The following is an 18,633-nucleotide window of genomic DNA, read 5'->3' on the forward strand; positions in this document are numbered from 1 at the left end:
AAAATGATAATAGGATTAGGGATGCTGGAGTTCAGTGGCTATTAGATACTATGGTTTCCCAAGTGTCTTTGATAGTGTGATAAACCACATCGCTGGGTTTGAATGAACAGAACTGATGACAAAAGGCCACTGGTGTGGGATCTCTTGATCCTTTTAAGCAGTGAACTACTTGACTGGTGTTTTAGCTAGATGTATACAGTAAGCTGTATAGCAAATATCACATGATTTGTATTCTACATATAAGCATTATGATTTCTGTGCCATGCTGCAACACAGAGGTTCTTAGTCCGCAGTGATTAGTTTGATAGTTTAGTTTGTCTATTTGTGTACATCTCTCAAGTCATATAATAGTCCACATGGACGGTCTCTCTCTGCCTGCCGTGTTTGTCTGTCAGTGGATATTTTCTGTGTGTGTGTGTGTGTGTGTGTGTGTGTGTGTGTGTGTGTGTGTGTGTGTGTGTGTGTGTGTGTGTGTGTGTGTGTGTGTGTGTGTGTGTGTGTGTGTGTGTGTGTGTGTGTGTGTGTGTGCGTGCGTGCGTGTGATTTTCTGTCTTGTAGAGGTGTAATTAACCATGGTAATCACTGGTGATGGAAAATGTAATTAATGTATGGGGGGAACTGAGGGAAAGCAGCAATAATGCCCCTCTGAGGGCAGTTGTTCCTGGCAACTGGTGGAGACGGCACCACAGAAATGAGATGGAGGCGAAATGCATGAGAGGGAAACAGAGAGATGTACCAGAGAGAAGAAAATACAGTACACCTACTCTGCCTTGCTTATACTTATTGCTTATATACTTGCAGTATATCTTTATTAAAAGGTGGTTCTTTGCCAAAGGCTCATATTGCTTTTGTGTGTGTGTGTGTGTGTGTGTGTGTGTGTGTGTGTGTGTGTGTGTGTGTGTGTGTGTGTGTGTGTGTGTGTGTGTGTGTGTGTGTGTGTGTGTGTGTGCACGCATATACACGTACGGTATGTGTTAACTTCTACGGTCTGTTGATTCTTTCATGGTTGATAGTGTGCCCAGGTGTTTGCTATATTGTTCTGTTTACAGTAGTACAGACCTGTTTACAGTAGTACAGAGACCTGTTTACAGTAGTACAGAGACATGTTTACAGTAGTACAGACCTTGCCACTTGTAGATACAGGCAAGCAAACCACATACTTTCCTCTACAGTATATCTGCCGGCAGGGTGAGTGACGGCTGGCCCAGCAGGATCTGCTGCTAATACGTAGCCCAGTTTGGTGGCTGGTCCACTAGCTGCTGGTCCTCACAAGGACCACAAGCTGCTGGTCCTCACAAGGACCACTAGCTGCTGAACCACTACCCAAATTACAATACCTTAATTTCTGCCCACTCGTCCACTCAGAAATCATTTGCATCCCAAATATTCCTTTGCCTTTGGGAGGAGCCATGCAGTCCAATGAAGCCACTTGGAGTGAGGATCAGTGAGTGCACATCAAGCGCAGCTACTTCAGTGAGTTTTGCGGAAGGGTTGAATCTGTTTTGTTGTCGGATACTGCAGCGGACTGTCTCGTCGGGGCAATGGGATGGAAAGTAAACCATTAACCATGCTGTCTGGGAGATGGGGTCTAAAAGCTGTGCTGTGTTGTTGACTTCAAATTTAGAGCTGATGAAATGTGCGTGCGTGTGTGCGTGCGTGCGTGCGTGCGTGTGTGTCAATTGTCTGTGACAGTGATCAAACAGTGTGGCAGAACATGAAACAGCTACATTCCTAAGCATAGAGGGAAATACTGCGTCCAATATACAACATCATGGCACCTGGAGGATGGAGAGTGAGGTGAGGAAGGCAGAAATGTCAGCCCCACCTGCTTGATTCCACTAGCTGCCACACCACACCTGTGGAGGACACAACAAGTGGCAGACGCGAGGGTGGACGTTAGTGTAATGGTGATGGAATCTACTGGGTCGTCTACTGATGCCTCTCAGGGCAGCTCAGCTACTGTTTCCCCAGCCAATGTACCAATATTACTGGTTTTGGTATAGGACGGAGGCTCTCTCCAAGTTTTTGTGTGTGGACTGAAGGTGGCTAATTTAAGGCCACACATGTGTGACAGAAACAGTCGTGTGACTCGTGTCCCATTCACTTCCATCCCATGCAAGCAACGGGGTGGAGCTTTGCAAATGCAGCATGTTGGTATAGGCACATCACATGCCATTGCATGGAGTTCAACCGAATATGTGATCATAACAGGTGCATAGTCACACCTACCTCTGAGTCCAATTAGATGGACTCTGAGTCCAATTAGATGGACTCTGAGTCCAGGTGTGGCACCCCTGGGGTCAAATTAGTGTGACGACAAATTATATGTTGGCTATTTTGATCTACAAGTGAGCATCACAACACGTTGTGGACTAGTAGACCAGCTATTGTTATGGCCCCCACCTGTAGGATGTGGAGCCTTCATCATAGGAATATGTGCAGTGACAAATATCATATCACCCTCCCTGCCCGGTTGCCCGTGTTCCCTCCCCCGAACATGGACCAATTGTGTGGTGGGCACTGGGCAGGCATTGTGCCACACGAGCGCTGCAGTACATTATATCAGAGGTCATTCAGCTCGACTGAACCTGCCTGGCTGTGCCACTAGAGCTTTGAAGCTCTGACCTCTCTTATCATAGAGAGGTCAGAAATTGCCTCAAGCTTCAGTCAAGCTTTTGGACACTTAAGAGTTGAAGGGAACACTTAATGTTTACATTGAACTGCTGTGATTCAAGATTCAAGGCCAACAGGCTCCTTGGGAGCCTGAGCCTTTCGTTCTTATTTTGTCCTGAAAAGAGTCTGAACATTGAGTTGTCTTTTCATCCTGTTACCTATAATGTATAGTTTGGTATGGCATTGTAGAGTTCCCAATGCACTCAATCCAGATCAATACTATTGTGTTATCAGCGCAATGCATGCGGCACCTCTATGTGAATGACCTTGATGTACTACCTATTGATTACTTGTTTGTCAGTGTCCTGCTAGCTTTAAAGTCAAAGGATTGTATCATTCTTTGTGTTGTTTGTGTCAGAGGCCTTTGTTATGGGCCCAGTACCCAGGAGCCAGAGCAATATATTGAGCACAGTTTTGTATTGTAGGAGCTTCGTTTGTGCAAGTAAGCACTGAGGTGATGACTGGCTGATGTAAATGAGAGATTGTCCAACGAGAGAGAGAGAGAGAGAGAGAGAGAGAGAGAGAGAGAGAGCTGTGTCAGTGTTTGATCGATGGTGTTAATGGTGATGGTGGTGTTTCGATCTATGGGATCTGTTTGAATATCGATATGAATTAAGACTATATCAATGTTAACCAGCAGACCAGTCTCTCTTGGCCTGCACTCACTTACACACAATGCATTTGTGTCTACATTAGTAGAGTAAAGGACTGGAAGACTGAATGTTGTATTCTAGGCTGTAGACGATTCAGTGTCAGTGTCCTAAAGCTGTGCTGTGTCTTATATGTTTATCTTTCAGTGTCAGTGTCCTAAGCTGTGTCTTATATGTTTATCTTTCAGTGTCAGTGTCCTAAGCTGTGTCTTATATGTTTATCTTTCAGTGTCAGTGTCCTAAGCTGTGTCTTATATGTTTATCTTTCAGTGTCAGTGTCCTAAGCTGTGTCTTATATGTTTATCTTTCAGGAGCAAATCAATTGCAATGAATGGCCTGTAAGCAGCCAATCATGGCTCACAGGAAGAGGCCAGGGACAGGTGGAGGAAACAACATGGCCGCTTCAGTCCCCGCCCCCTGCTCCGCTCCTCATCCAACGGAATCACGTGACCAGAAGCCACTCCCCTTTCGACAACGCCCCGTCCGTTACCCCAAAGAGTCACGTGATCAGAAGGCCCTTCCCAGACCCTGCAAGGCACAATATCCCGCTCCAAGGCCACATGACTTGGATTACCACAGGCCAGAGCAAGACGTGAAGGTAGATGTGGAGGTAGGTGTGGAGCAGCCCCGCCACTGCAGCCAATCTGAGCCACAGCCAGAGGAGCAGAGGCCTGCAGCCGCACCCTCCACACCAGAACGCAACCGTAACAACAACGACCTCCAGCGAGTGGGCTTCCACCATGCTGCGACGGACAGCCTGGATGAAGACTCCTGCTCCGACTACATCAACAACACCTCGGACGACGATGACGACTACGATGAAGGTCAGTGCAGCATGTTGACACTTTTGGATCCTTTCAGCTGAAAAGGAGTAACCCAGAACCTGAAACCGTTCAGAAGCTGTGAAGTCCTGTGATTTTTTCCCCCACAACCATCCCTCAAGGTGGAGGTGCATCACAAAATAAACCGAAATTAGCCGATCTACAAGCTCACACGTTTTTTTTTTTATCGGCCAGTTATAGCGCCATTTTTTGCTAAACACAGGTTTTGTTACTACTCCTACAGATTTTGTCAAAACCTCACACAATTATCTACTGTATGTAGTCATGTGATCAAGATGTATTTGTCATATTTCTCATATTCTATTCCGATTGGCTATATTTAGACCCTCCAGAAAAACACATTATAAAAAATGAAAATGTTTTACAATTACAAAAGCGAAATATGAGAAAAGTTTAAAATATGCATTATAAGTATAAGTTGTGAAATATGCGGAAAGTTGTGAAATATGCAGGAAGTTTGCGGGATTATGCGCCCTTTTTGAAAAAGAATTAACCCGTGCATGCATAATAATATGCACCGTTTGCAATTGCATAATCACATTTTTCTGGAGGGTCTTTGGCCACAAATCATGAATGCAGCGTCCGATTGCTGGGAAGCTTTGCACGCACACTCCCACTAAACTAAGGAATAACCTCCATCCCAACGTTTTCAAACCTCATGGTGGCGCTGCAACAGCCCACTTGACGTTTTGGCCTATATAACTCTTGAACGCGGGAGCTGGGCGAAAACTTCTGGGAACTCAGATAATTTAACCACGGTCGTATTATTCATCTTATTTTTCTCCAAAACTCACACAAATGAGTATACATTATCCCTGCAGGGGTCATGTGATCAAGATGTATGAGTCAAAGGCGCCCAGGTGGTGCAGTGGTAAAGTTCCTGTCCACCACCACAGGGGTTGTGGGTTCTAATCCACCATGTTGGGCGTCTTCTATACGAACACAACTAGCCCGTGTTCGGGGGAGGGAAGCCGGTTGATATTGGTCATTGCACAAACGACATGTAGCACGAAGGCTCTACATCCTCCTGGTGGGGGCTCCTCACTGGCAGGCAGTGTTGGGCAATATTACTTAGGAGAGTAATATGTAACTTATTACTTATTGCTCCTTAGAAAAAGTAATAATATATATTATATTACCTTATAGTCCAGTGTGGCTTGTATGTGTACACATTTGGTTTTTCCCCTAAATGTAGCTGGTGCGGCTTATATTCAGGTGCGCTTTATAGTCCGGAAATGACGGTACTTGTTACTTTTGATGGACTATTATCAGTATGATGGATCAGGGCGATTGGCGAATCAACTGTGGATATGCGTAACATCTCCTCTACAGTGAGTCTATTCTACACTAGAACCAGCGACGAGCTTCTTCACAGACAGTCTCCATTTAACGTATCTCTACTGAAATGCAGTCTCTGTTGTTTTGCTTGCGTAGGGGGCGATCCGTGTTTTCAGTCAGCTTAACATTCTCGTGCGTCTCTAAACACATGCTTCAACGTTGTATTTTTCGCTGAGGAAAGTGTTTTTTTCTCATGCAGGATATTAATATTCTTGGCATCTTTGACAGACAAGAATTCAAAATAATGCCGATACATGAATTCTAAGTTCCACCTGCACTCTCTCTGATCTTTCTGTTGTGGAACTGCTCATCGCACCGGTCGCATGCTACGTCATAACTGTGCGGAGGCTATGGCACATTCTAAAAAGAACAGATACATGCTACAATGCATGCATGTTCTATTTTTGCATGCCATGCGACAACTTGCAACTATAACAAACATTGAACAAAAAACATTTAAAACAAACATTGAACCTGTATATAGGAGGGGCTAACCCCCCTCAAAAATGTATATGAAAAATTGGTAATTTGTAAACTCGTAATCTCCTGCGCAATGTGTCCCTTATTTTCTGTTCTGAATGCCTCCAGGTCTGGCCGAGGAGGACGAGGGTGTGACCTACTACATCCGCTACTGTCCAGAGGATGACAGCTACCTGGAGGGCATGGACTCTAGTTCCCAGGGAGACCATGCCCATGGCCAGGGGGACTGTAGTTCCCAGGGAGACCATGCCCATGGCCAGAGGGACTGCGCCATCACCGCCCAGTCGGGCGAAGCCAATACGGAGGAATGCCAAGAGTGGGTCGAAGGGGGGAAGGAGGGCAACGGCGATCCCAGAGACCCAGAATGGGTGGAAGATGATGGAGATGAAGGGCAGCGGGGGGTTAGGGAGGAGTGGAGAGAGGGGGGAGCAGAGGAGGAGGAGGAGGAGGTGAGGACGGAGTGGAGAGAGGGGGAAGAAGAGGAGGGGGTTAGGGAGGAGTGGAGAGAGGGGGGAGAAGAGGAGGGGGTGAGGACGGAGTGGAGAGAGGGAGGAGAAGAGGAGGGGGTGAGGACGGAGTGGAGAGAGGGAGGAGAAGAAGAGGGGGTGAGGACGGAGTGGAGAGAGGGAGGAGAAGAGGAGGGGGTGAGGACGGAGTGGAGAGAGGGGGAAGAAGAGGAGGGGGTGAGGGAGGAGTGGAGAGAGGTGGAAGAAGAGGAGGAGAGGGTGAGGGAGGAATGGAGAGAGGGAGGAGAAGAGGAGGAGGGGGTTAGGGAGGAGTGGAGAGAGGGGGGAGAAGAGGAGGGGGTTAGGGAGGAGTGGAGAGAGGGGGAAGAGGAGGAGGGGGTTAGGGAGGAGTGGAGAGAGGGGGAAGAGGAGGAGGGGGTTAGGACGGAGTGGAGAGAGGGAGGAGAGGAGGAGGAGGGGGTGAGGACGGAGTGGAGAGAGGGAGGAGAGGAGGAGGGGGTTAGGGAGGAGTGGAGAGAGGGAGAAGAGGAGGATATAAAAGAGGAGTGGAGACAGGGAGGAGAGGAGGAGGTGATAAGAGAGGAGTGGAGAGAGGGAGGAGAGGAGGAGGGGGTAAGAGAGGAGTGGAGAGAGGGAGGAGAAGAGGAGATAAAAGAGGAGTGGAGAGAGGGAGGAGAGGAGGAGGTGATAAGAGAGGAGTGGAGAGAGGGAGGAGAGGAGGAGGGGGTAAGAGAGGAGTGGAGAGAGGGAGGAGAGGAGGCGATAAAAGAGGAGTGGAGAGAGGGAGGAGAGGAGGGGATAAAAGAGGAGTGGAGAGAGGGAGGAGAGGAGGGGATAAAAGAGGAGTGGAGAGAGGGAGTAGAAGAGGAGGACATGAGGGAAGAGAATGTGGAGATGTTGAGCAGAGAAGAAGGCCAGGTCAGAGCAGGGGAGGAGGAGGTGGAGGTGGAGTGGACAGGCCAGAAGAGGCAGAGAGCAGAGGAGCAGTGGGCTGGTGGGGAGGAGGTGGGAGAGGTGCGCTGTGAGGTGGTGGAACAAGATCCCGACGAGCAGATATATGATGGACGGCCAGAACCCATCCTGGACCACCATCAACACCAACACCACCGCCGCCACCAGCCCTCCGTACAGGATGCCCTGCGTCAACGACGGGGAGGCCAAGGAGAGGACGAGGCCCAGAGCGAGGGCTACTGTCCCAATGACGATGAGGAGGAAGAGGAGGTGGGGAGACACGAGAGGTCCTACACAGGAGACTACTACGCCCCGGAGGACAACGGGAACTCTGTGACGCGCGTCTCGCCGTACCGCGGCCGCAGGGTGCTCGTGGTGGAGGGCGAGACCGGCGAGGAGGCAGAGGAGGACATCGATCTGATCGTGGCCGAGATCAAGATGAGCATGAGCATGGGCAGCCTGAGCAGTGGCACTGACATGAGCCCCGAGGAGCTGGCCCAGGACCCCCCGCCGGGGGTCGACTACGCACACCTCAAGGCCGACGCCGCCCCGTACCTGCCACCTCACCATCGCCATGACAGCAGGCCCAAGTCGCTCAACCTGACCTCTGTGCGCCACAACAACCCTGACCTCCAGAGGGGCTTCAAGGTGCACCTGCGCACCCCTGAGGACCGGCAGAGGTGGTCGCAGGAGCAGGTGAGATGTTACCAAAATGATGGTACTGATGTTTGTGATACTTTGTTCTATTTTAGATTAAAATATAGGTTTCTGTTTTAGCTTCTTTCAACCTTCTTTCAAGGGGCAGCGGTGGCCTAAGGGTTAGAGGAGTTGTTGCCGAAAGGTTGCCGGTTCGATTCCCTGGCCGGGCAGGAAGAATCTGGGGATTGTCATCACTCACCCAACACCGCTGAAGTGCCCTTGAGCAAGGCACTGAACCCCCAACTGCTCCCCCTGGAGCTGCTTAGAGTTCTAAGCAGCTCCAAATTTAATTTGTGTACTCATCTCATCTCATCTCATCTCATTCAGTAGTGAAAACAGACACTTGGAAAAAAGAGCATATTCATTGATGATTGAATACTTTGGGCCTAGGCTTGTTTCCATTGTGGTCCTCTGTAGAATATCGGAATCGGTCAGAATCGGTATCGGCAGATATGACCCTGCAAATAATCGGAGATTGGATATCGGTCATAATTTTATAATCGTGCACCCCTAGCATCACGTTATGTCACTTGATCACATTGGAATTGTCAAATAGTCTATTTGACTGCACCACAATTATTAATTGATCATTTCAACTGCATCAGACAGCAACAGCCAAGTGCCGACTTCAATTATTAAGGGATTGCTTAACTTGATGCACTTGATGTCAGTGACACTGTATCTGCCAGAGCATTTACTGTAGTTGGTAAAATGGCAGGTAAAGGAAGCCGTTTCCACACCACAACAGGAGTTTGACAACGCAGCTATGTAGTAATGACAGGTTATAATATGCTGTCTCTGAAAGACAGCTGAATTCCAGTCGATTTGATCGTTAATTGCTGCATTCATTCCCCTTTGAAACTGATTATCCACTACTATACTGACAGATCAAGAGTAAAACTGGGATCAAAGTGAAGTCAGCTTCTACCTCTCTCTCTCTCTCTCTCTCTCTCTCTCTCTCTCTCTCTCTCTTTCTCTTCTCTTCTCTCTGTTATTTTCTTCAAGTTTGGGGTGGATCCTCTGCTTTGAGACAAACATATATTATTCACCATCAATAATGCAATGCTCCGGGGAGTTCATTAGCTTATCACTCACAAGGAAACCAAGAAACCTCTTGAAGAGGGAAAGAGAGAGTACTGAGAAAGCACACGCTGTGTAGATCATGCGAAAAAATTTATTCTTTTTGACGGTGTTTTTATTTTTACACCATTGGCATTTTCCAGGGCCACCAGCCAGAAGCTGAATGAGAATCAGATATATTTGTCACATCACATGTATAAATCAATGCGTGAAATTTGTGTTCATCAACAGTGTATTTAGAAAGATTAGACGAAATTGGAGCCCTATATGTAAGTGAAAGAAAGACAAAGGAAGGGGAGGTGATCACCTGTTAGACATGTTAGACGTTCACATAAGAAGGTAGGTAAAAGAATAAATAGAGGTGAGGTAACAATCCACATGGTAGATCCACAAAGGAAAGCAGTCCGTCAAATGAGTGTCCGTCAAGAAGTGTTCTAGTGTGGCAGACTGGCAGGCCAGCCTGGTGACAGGCTAGAAGTGTTCTAGTGTGGCAGACTGGCAGGCCAGCCTGGTGACAGGCTAGAAGTGTTCTAGTGTGGCAGGCCAGCCTGGTGACAGGCGGTGTTCAGAGTGTCCGTCAAGAAGTGTTCTAGTGTGGCAGGCCAGCCTGGTGACAGGCGGTGTTCAGAGTGTCCGTCAAGAAGTGTTCTAGTGTGGCAGGCCAGCCTGGTGACAGGCGGTGTTCAGAGTGTCCGTCAAGAAGTGTTCTAGTGTGGCAGGCCAGCCTGGTGACAGGCGGTGTTCAGAGAGTCCGTCAAGAAGTGTTCTAGTGTGGCAGGCCAGCCTGGTGGCAGGCGGTGTTCTAGTGTGGCAGGCCAGCCTGGTGACAGGCAGTGTTCTAGTGTGGCAGGCCAGCCTGGTGACAGGCGGTGTTCTAGTGTGGCAGGCCAGCCTGGTGACAGGCGGTGTTCAGGCCCTGCTCAACAGACCGGGTGGAAGCTGTTCTGAAAGAAAGCTAGGGCCATTTGGGCGTCCTTGAAATGGAAAGTGTGGGAGCCTCTGGCGTAGATAACAGTGTCAGAGCATGAATAGAGTGTGGGCGGCCTGCAGGCTGTTTCAAAAGCTCTACAGCAGACCCTCGTGCTACAGATGATTAAAAGGAGATTTGTGGTGTGGGGGTTCATGTGCTCACATGACATTTTGATTATTTCCATCCTATGAAGAGTTTTCCCTCCCCTTTCACATCTCTTGCAATGGCCTCGTCGTGTCTCACACACTGCAGTGACTGCACAAACATACTGGTAGAATCGTCGATTTTGATTTGAATTATTGCATTTCAAAAATTGGCAAAATAGAATCAGAATCAGCTTTATATTACTGTCACAGTTTTACAGTTTAAAAAAAGTGGGTGAAATTAGTTTTTGGGCTTAGTTCCTATCATTTTTTCCAAGAAAAACAAAGAAAAGAAAGAAGAAAGAGGGGGTGTAAGGAGATCAAATCTCCATACAGTATATGAAGATCACGACACTGACCTCATCAAACCCTGGATAGCCATGGTTTGACGTACTAGATCTGCATATATGGAGCCAGCCAGCAACTCTACATCTAACCTCACTGACACCAGATTAATAGTAATATGTACATAATGTGTACACACACACACACACACACACACAGTACTGTATGGCAGGTGCATAACAGCATGTTGCCCACAGGATGCACATACTCTACTCCTCACACCATCTCACTTTGTTGGCAGAAGGGCTCTGCTGTGTGCGTGTGCGTGTGCGTGTGTGTGTGTGTGTGTGTGTGTGTGTGTGTGTGTGTGTGTGTGTGTGTGTGTGTGTGTGTGTGTGTGTGTGTGTGTGTGTGTGTGTGTGTGTGTGTGTGTGTGTGTGTGTGTGTGTGTGTGTGTGTGCGTGCATTCAGATCTCTGTGTGCCACACACTGTTAGCCGTCAAGTGGGTCAGACGACATAACTAGATTAAATATGTACACTCAGTCCACTGTGGTTTCTGATGAGTCTCACGCAAGCACACAGATGATCATCCAATCCTCTCCTATCAGATGATATGTTTAGCGCTGGGCACTAGGATAGGATACCACTATTATAGTTGACAAATGCCTTAATGGAAGCTGATATGTTTTGCATATGGGCACTAGGATAGGATACCACTATTATAGTTGACAAATGCCTTAATGGTATGTGACTCCCTCCCTGCACCTCACACCTGCCCTTCCTCTGTGACCCAGGTAAACAACGGTGCTGAGCAGCCTAGGAAACAGCAGCGCTCCGACCTCAATGTCCCCCTGGAGAACAACAATGTTCCAGAGGTAAGATGATGCTGGCTGTTATCATGCCATGTTTCTTCATTAACCTTACAATGTGTAAATTAACACCGTTCGTTACCTTTCATGTCAAGATAGATAATGCGTGTTTATGCGTGTGCGTGTGCGTGTGTGTGTGTGTGTGCGTGCGTGTGTGTGTGCGTGTGTATGTGTGTGCGTGTGTGTGTGTGTCTGTGTTTGTGTCTGTGTCAGTCTGTGTGTGTTTGTTTGTGTGAGTGCGTGCGTGCAGTTATGTGAACATGCCATCCGAGTAAAGGAATAATTGCGTAATTACATCCCCCATCCCATAACCTAGGTGTATGGCTTGATAGTGTGCTTGTAATTGAAAAGTGTTTGAAGCGTGTAGTTTTATGAGAGTCATTTTTCACAGATGTCTGCCTTAGATGTGTCCACACACACACACACACACACTCGCGGCTGCAATAAACTGGGGTCGGTGTTGGATATCTTCACTATTGGATGGAAGCCGCATATGTCCAAAACGGTTATTTTTCAGGAAGTGGTATTAGATACAATGAAGTCATTATTAATTGGTTCAATTAATCCCACAGATAGACTTAACCACTTTCACTTAAGAAAATTCAAAAATAGCAAACCTATGTCACATCGCTGCAAATCTTTTGCTGCTTTTGGTGTAGGGCATTAATTTCCTAAACAATATGACAAAGTTGAAATATGGAATACAGGTTTCTGCCCGACAGCAACGATGTGCAGGTTGGAAGATCCAGTAATATAGAAGGCTGCAGACTGTGGAGTGTTATATCTCAGCAGCTCCTATACCCAGCCTCATCTTCCTCTGGGCTTCACTGCATTCTCTACAGCCTCACCTGACAGCCTCCTTTTTCCCATTTCTCCATTTATTCATGGTAGAGCATTCTGCAGGGATGGCATTTTGGTGATTTTCATTTCAAGATGTCAGGTGTTTTCTATTTTGAACATCCAACCTATCTCCAACTCCGTTTCCCATGCACCATGCAAGATTACATCTCATGGCCCAATGCCACGCCCCTTATTTACGTATATCCTGTTGATCTTCTCTGTTAGAAACAATAGCTCAAGAAACGTAGATGCTCATTCTACTGAGAGGCTAATTTAGTCAACATGCTGCTTTTGTTTTCCAGCCAACAAAGAAAGCTGCATCGTTCCCCAGCTTTGTTGATGGTAAGTTATCCATCCCATTAGCCTATACTAATAATAGTAGTAGTAGTAGTAGTAGTAGTAGTACTATTATTAGTATTTGTAGTAGTATTATTGTTCATTTATTCTTTATTATTGTTGTTGTTCTTCTGTCTTTTTGCCAGAAGTCTTTTTGGTGATTCAGTCACAATGAGTTTGTAAATGCAATTAGCCTCATTGATTCGGAGGAATTCTGCTGCTTTCAGTATCAGACTCATTAGAGGCTTGGTATCATCTTCTCGGCTCGGAGCTAGCCTCTGGGCAGTAAACATGATGACATGATATGAAAGGAGCCTTTCTGTTTCTCACATCAAGAGTGGGTCTCTTAAAGTCCACATATCGCAGAAGCAGATCAATAATTCCAATCATTTACAATAGATAAGTCATTCCCTGCTGTCAGCCAGGGTTATTATACAGTAGGTCAGTATAAAACTAACAAAATAACTGAAATAGAAATAGAAATTGGGCTTCACAAAAGATAACAAACTGAAACTGTATTGTGTATTCACAAAACTAAATATCAGATCTACAAACGTTTTCTGACCATGTTGAATCTTGCCCCTGACTTAGCCATATTACCATAAAAAATCTAAGCTAAATCTAAAACTAAAAAAAGAAGCTAAACTACCGATAACCTTGCAGTCCACACACTACTGCCAGCCCTGCAGCTCTATCAGTTCATGGTTCCTACACACTGCTGACTGCTGGCCATTGCACAGCTCAGTGTGACGCCATGGCTAATGTACAACTGTAGAGGCATATGGCTCACCCCATTCCGACCTCCTCACAGAAACTTGTGATTGCAATACGCCTTCAGCCCTCGTACCAATTCCACTGAACTTCCATCTGTCCTTCTGCCCCATTGACTGCCATCCTCCCTCCCTCTCTCTCTCTCTTTGTGTCCGGTGCAGTCCCAGGACCATGTGAGCCAGAGGACCTGATTGATGGGATCATCTTCGCTGCTAACTATCTGGGCTCCACTCAGCTGCTGTCTGAGAGGAATCCCTCCAAGAACATACGAATGATGCAAGCACAGGAGGCTGTCAGCAGGGTCAAGGTACATGCACGCACGCACGCAGGCACGCAGGCACACACGCAGGCACGCACGCACGCACACACACACACACACACACACACACACACACACACACACACACACACACACACACACACACACACACACACACACACGCATATGTGTAAAACATGTGTGCAGTATTTATTCTGCCTGGAGATAGTATAGTCAATGTTCCTCTGATCTCTAGCTATCCAATCAACATATCTGCCATCATGCTATTCTGCGGTTAGCTATTGCCTTTCCTTTTTTTTTCTTTTTGAGGGATTAGGGTGATTAGAAGTAGATCTAGTTGTGGAGAAGGTTTGGAGTTGTCTCCCCCTCAGACTGAGTAAAGGGTTGCATTTTAGAGGATTCCGAGCCACTACATCATGGTGTGTTACTTTGTTTACACCCAGGAGACGCCATCCAATCAGAGAGAGAGAGAGAGAGAGAGAGAGAGAGAGAAGGTTGATTGGTTTTGTTTATTTGGACATCAAAGAAAAGTGCATAGAATACATGCTTTCCAGCGAGATGTCAAGTATAAAAATAACACTCGCATATTTTGAACAATCCTCAAGGATTCTGTAACAATATAGTATTGTGTACATGTTTAGTGTGGGGGACGCAAGAACGCCCTCTGGTCTTTGGTTCCATGATTGGTTACGGTCAAGGAGGGTCTTTTAACGGAATACGTGAATGCGCATTCAGCCAGGCTTTATGATCCTGGCTGGACAAATTCGCTCCTTGTCCTCTCCTTCTGGCTTGGCTTTAGAGGAAAGGAATACACCAGGCTGTACGGAGCAGGCTTTATCAAACCTGGATTTGCCTTATAACTGGATTATTTAATTCTGCTTTCGTGAAACAGGCCCCAGATGTAAACCCTTTCCCGATCGCATTATGTAAACACAAGTTAGTATGACCTGACGTGGTACTGCGACACCTAGCCTCGGTACCAGGCTTTCACTTTGTTGGTGCAAAAATTGAAAGCCTGGAGGAACGCATTGGCCGCTCTGGTCTAAAAGTGGGAGTCAACCCTTCCGGGTGGGCGTCGCTCCAAATGATGTGACGTAGCGCTGCACTAGGGGGGAGAGGAGGGGCCGGGGGTGACGGACAGATCGATGAGATCCAATCAGGGTGCACGTTTTTCTGAGCCGCGACCCTCCCATCTAGGCCAGAAATGTTTAGCGTTAGCTCAGGCTATGCGACACCTGACAAGATTCTACTTTTAGAAATCCCACAAGGTAATGAGGCTTGTCACTGGTGAGGGGGACTTATTGTGTGTGTGTGTGTGTGTGTGTGTGTGTGTGTGTGTGTGTGTGTGTTGTGTGTTGTGTGTTGTGTGCGTGCGTGTGTGTTTCAGTGTTGTAACTCTGTGGGCTCGGTCAGCAATTACTGAGCTAGAGAAGCAGAGAGAGGGAGACAGGTGAAGTCATAGAGAGCCAGGCAGAGAGTGTGTGGTGAATTAGAACAGGGTGCTCTGTGGCACAGACCTCTGTCCAGCTATCTGCCTCGGCAACCTCAAGACTGCTGAATCCATTTCTTGCGACCGTCACGTCCGTCGCTAAGCACCGTCGGCCGGTCTTTTTATAGGTCGGCCGGTCGGTCCTAAGTCGGTCGGTCCGTATGTGCGTCGGCCGGTCAGTATTTAAGTCGGTCGGTCCGTATGTGCGTCGGCCGGTCAGTATTTAAGTCGGTCGGTCCGTATGTGCGTCGGCCGGTCAGTATTTAAGTCGGTCGGTCAGTATGTGCGTCGGCCGGTCCGTGATTAGGTCTTTAGACCGACAGACAGACAGACAGACAGACAGACAGACAGACAGACAGACAGACAGACAGACAGACAGACAGACAGACAGACAGACAGTCAGTTTGATAGCGCAGGACGTTAGGGGAGGTGCGTGCGTGCGTGCGGAGGTAAATGTGTCAAGTCACGTGATTTGGTCTTACTTCATATTTATTTTTTTCTGCTCTCGTTGCAAAAGATAAGTCCAGTGGAACACTTGTTTAAATGTATGGCTTCCGTAGTGTAGCGGTCTATGCTGTCGCCTCTCGATCTATTTTTGCATGTGGAAGTTAGTTCGATTCCCGCTCGCGGCAGGCAAAAATTATTATATTAAAAAAAAATAGCCGGACGGACAGACAGACGGACGGACAGACGGACAGACAGACAGACAGACAGACCGTTTATTTTTTTAATGTCACGCAAATGTATCAAATGTTTTGTTTCTGGTGTGATATACACTCTCATCAGCAAATTACATTGCAAGAATTTTAACTCTGTATTACCCTTCTGGCATTGGGCCTCCTTACAAGTTTTCAAATACTTTTAGTGGAGAAAAAAGTACAATATTTGCCTCTGAGATGTAGTGGAGTAGAAGTCAATTAAATAAAGTGATAGTAGGCTACTTCAACATTCTACTTTAAGGTTAAATTACACCACTGCTGGCACCATACACCAACTCTCCAATCTGATGCTCTCTCTCCTCGCAAGGCCTTGGAAGGTTCCCTGGCAATAGTTCCCTGGCAATAGCTCAAATTTGTTTGGTTCCTCTGAAGAGGAATATTTAGCTCATTCTGTCTCTGTTCTGTGCTTCTGCCGACCATGGAGATAAATGCAAATGTTCTGAGATGGAGACATTGTACGCTTTCCATCTGTATTGACACGCTCAAATTCATGTACTCTTGGCGTACCATGCCTTGATGTGCTTAGTCGCACTCCATGTGCCACAGATGAAACTACATTAGAATATCCTTAGCACTGGCACTGGGGTGCCTGGTGGCACAGCCAATTAGTGCACAGACCATATGCTCCTTGTGAGCATGAGAACCCGAGTTTTAATCGGATTCCTGTCTTGTCTCGAATGTCTCTCCTCTCTCTCAGCTCTCGGTTTCCTTACTCTGTAAACACTCTTGAAACTGAAATGAAACATAAATGCCAAAAATAAATGGTACTGCCTTCAGAGTTGAATTGCTTGAAACAGGAACATGGTGCTCCAGGTATATTGTAACAGCCCTGTATAGTTTATTTATGCAGATCTGTTTGCAGATGCTCGCTGCATTTGATAATTTTTATGTAATATTTATGCAGCTTCATCGCCCACTCTCTTTTTTCCTCCTATCTCCATGGCTTCTCCACAGGAGCACTGTAGGAATTGTCTTACTTGAAAGCAAGTAGATGAGCATGCAGGAGGAAATGTTACAAAAGGAAAACCCCTATAGGAGATTAACATCCTCGGGAGACACCCTCTCATCTCCATAGCTGCAGGTCAATTCACTCAGTCAAGGAAATGTTCACCCTGACACCTTAGAGATGAAGGTCTGGTCTGGGTCATTGGGTCTGCATGGGTGGGAAAACGCTGACTGTCGATGCTGGGCAACAAAGAGCTCGTTCCCTCTGCCCTAAACCTAAATGGTGGTAATGTGATAGTATAAACCCATCTGCAAAAAAGCACATGCAACATGGAGTGCGAAAACTGGAATAGGGAGCATTTTTACGTGTGCTCTTTTGTTGGTACTGTTGATGAAAACCATTGTTGTTGTTTCAAATCTGTCCTTGATCTGTAATATCAAAAAAAAAGAAACACCCTCCACTCCTTGTTTCCCCGCCTTCACAATTCACATGTTGGGACAATGTCAGCTCATCTCTGCATGCTTTTTAATATGTTGGAAGGAAAAAGAGCAATTATCTGTAATTGCTGTTTTGATTTGTCTCCCACTGCCAACACAGCTGTGCTACCGCAAACCCTTGCAAATATGCATGCATACATACACACATGCAATTTTATGTGAGCTTATAGATCAGCTATTTTGGGTGCATTGCAGCAGGATCAAACTTGGATCAAACTCCTTTACTTGGGAGGACCAGAAAAATGCTCCTCAATGTCTAGTTCTCGCATTATACTGTACTGTGTGGACATTTGCACACACACACCTTGTCGTTGATTAAACACACTTTTTGAAGTAAAGCGATAGCACACCTGCTGTTCGGTTTAGTTTGGGGGTATTTTCCTTTATTTTCTTTACCTTCCTTATTTCTTCCTCCTATTCCTTCTGGGGTTGTTTTGGTGCACCTGTGTGTGACTGATGACCATGTCCTGTCCAAACATCTTCCTGCCTGCCTACCTGCCTGCCTGCCAGAGGGTACAGAAGGCTGCCAAAATCAAGAAAAAGGCGGTGTGTAAAAGAAAAAGACAAAAGAAAACTAATGACCACCTTTAAGGTGATTTATACTTTGCTGCACGTTGGTGTCTTGCACAGAAAATAGCTCTCTTTTTTTCGCTGCAATGCATTGGGAGCTTGTAGACCTGCTATTTGTGTTGCGCAACCAAGTATAAATCAGGCATTAATGCTAGCTCATCTTTCTGTTTTCCTTTCATTTGTGGTGTGTCCTAATGGAGTGTGTGTGTGTGTGTGTGTGTGTGTGTGTGTGTGTGTGTGTGTGTGTGTGTGTGTGTGTGTGTGTGTGTGTGCGCGAGCGTGCGCTTGCGCTTGCGCTTGCGCTTGCGCTTGTGCGTGTGTATGTGTATGTGTTCCCTGCCCTGTCCTCTCACTCACATTGGTCACATAAATGACAGATATTCAAGTGAAAAACATTTAGTTGTACAATGAAGTATGTACATTCAAATCAGATGGGGTTTTATCATCTTTAATTGCAACCGTTGTAATAGAGCGTCGCAGCCCCCTTCAGAACAACAGGGCACCAGAAGAGAAATTCACATTCATTTTTCCCATAGACGTTTCAAAAAGTATTTATTTAAAGACCTGTAAGCCGAATTGACAAATCATGACAATAATTAAAAACAATTGAGCAGAACAAATAAGAATAAGAATTATCCTCCTCCACGTCATCAGTGCCCATACCCGAGGCGGGGGTTGGCGATAGGGCCTTTCTGTGTGGAGTTTGCATGTTCTCCCCGTGTCCCCTAGGGTAGATA

At 46.6% G+C, this 18,633-nt stretch overlaps 1 protein-coding gene across 1 annotated transcript in view; it reads left to right on the forward strand.

The window, feature by feature from the left end:
- Positions 1-3,654: 3,654 nt before the first annotated feature.
- apba2b (amyloid beta (A4) precursor protein-binding, family A, member 2b) overlaps positions 3,655-18,633 on the forward strand; it is a gene marked incomplete at its 5' end in the record, with an annotated part of 28,224 nt that continues 13,245 nt past the window's right edge. Inside the window, 9 exons of the mRNA XM_083759282.1 lie at positions 3,655-4,147; positions 6,092-6,384; positions 6,424-6,681; positions 7,033-7,089; positions 7,297-8,097; positions 11,374-11,454; positions 12,591-12,630; positions 13,557-13,702; positions 17,837-17,872. Coding sequence (XP_083615408.1) covers positions 3,655-4,147; positions 6,092-6,384; positions 6,424-6,681; positions 7,033-7,089; positions 7,297-8,097; positions 11,374-11,454; positions 12,591-12,630; positions 13,557-13,702; positions 17,837-17,872 — 2,205 coding nt within the window. The remainder of the gene's footprint in view (positions 4,148-6,091; positions 6,385-6,423; positions 6,682-7,032; positions 7,090-7,296; positions 8,098-11,373; positions 11,455-12,590; positions 12,631-13,556; positions 13,703-17,836; positions 17,873-18,633) is intronic.

This window comes from Protomyctophum parallelum (assembly GCF_964188405.1).
Source record: "Protomyctophum parallelum genome assembly, chromosome: 2".
NCBI lineage: Eukaryota > Metazoa > Chordata > Actinopteri > Myctophiformes > Myctophidae > Protomyctophum > Protomyctophum parallelum.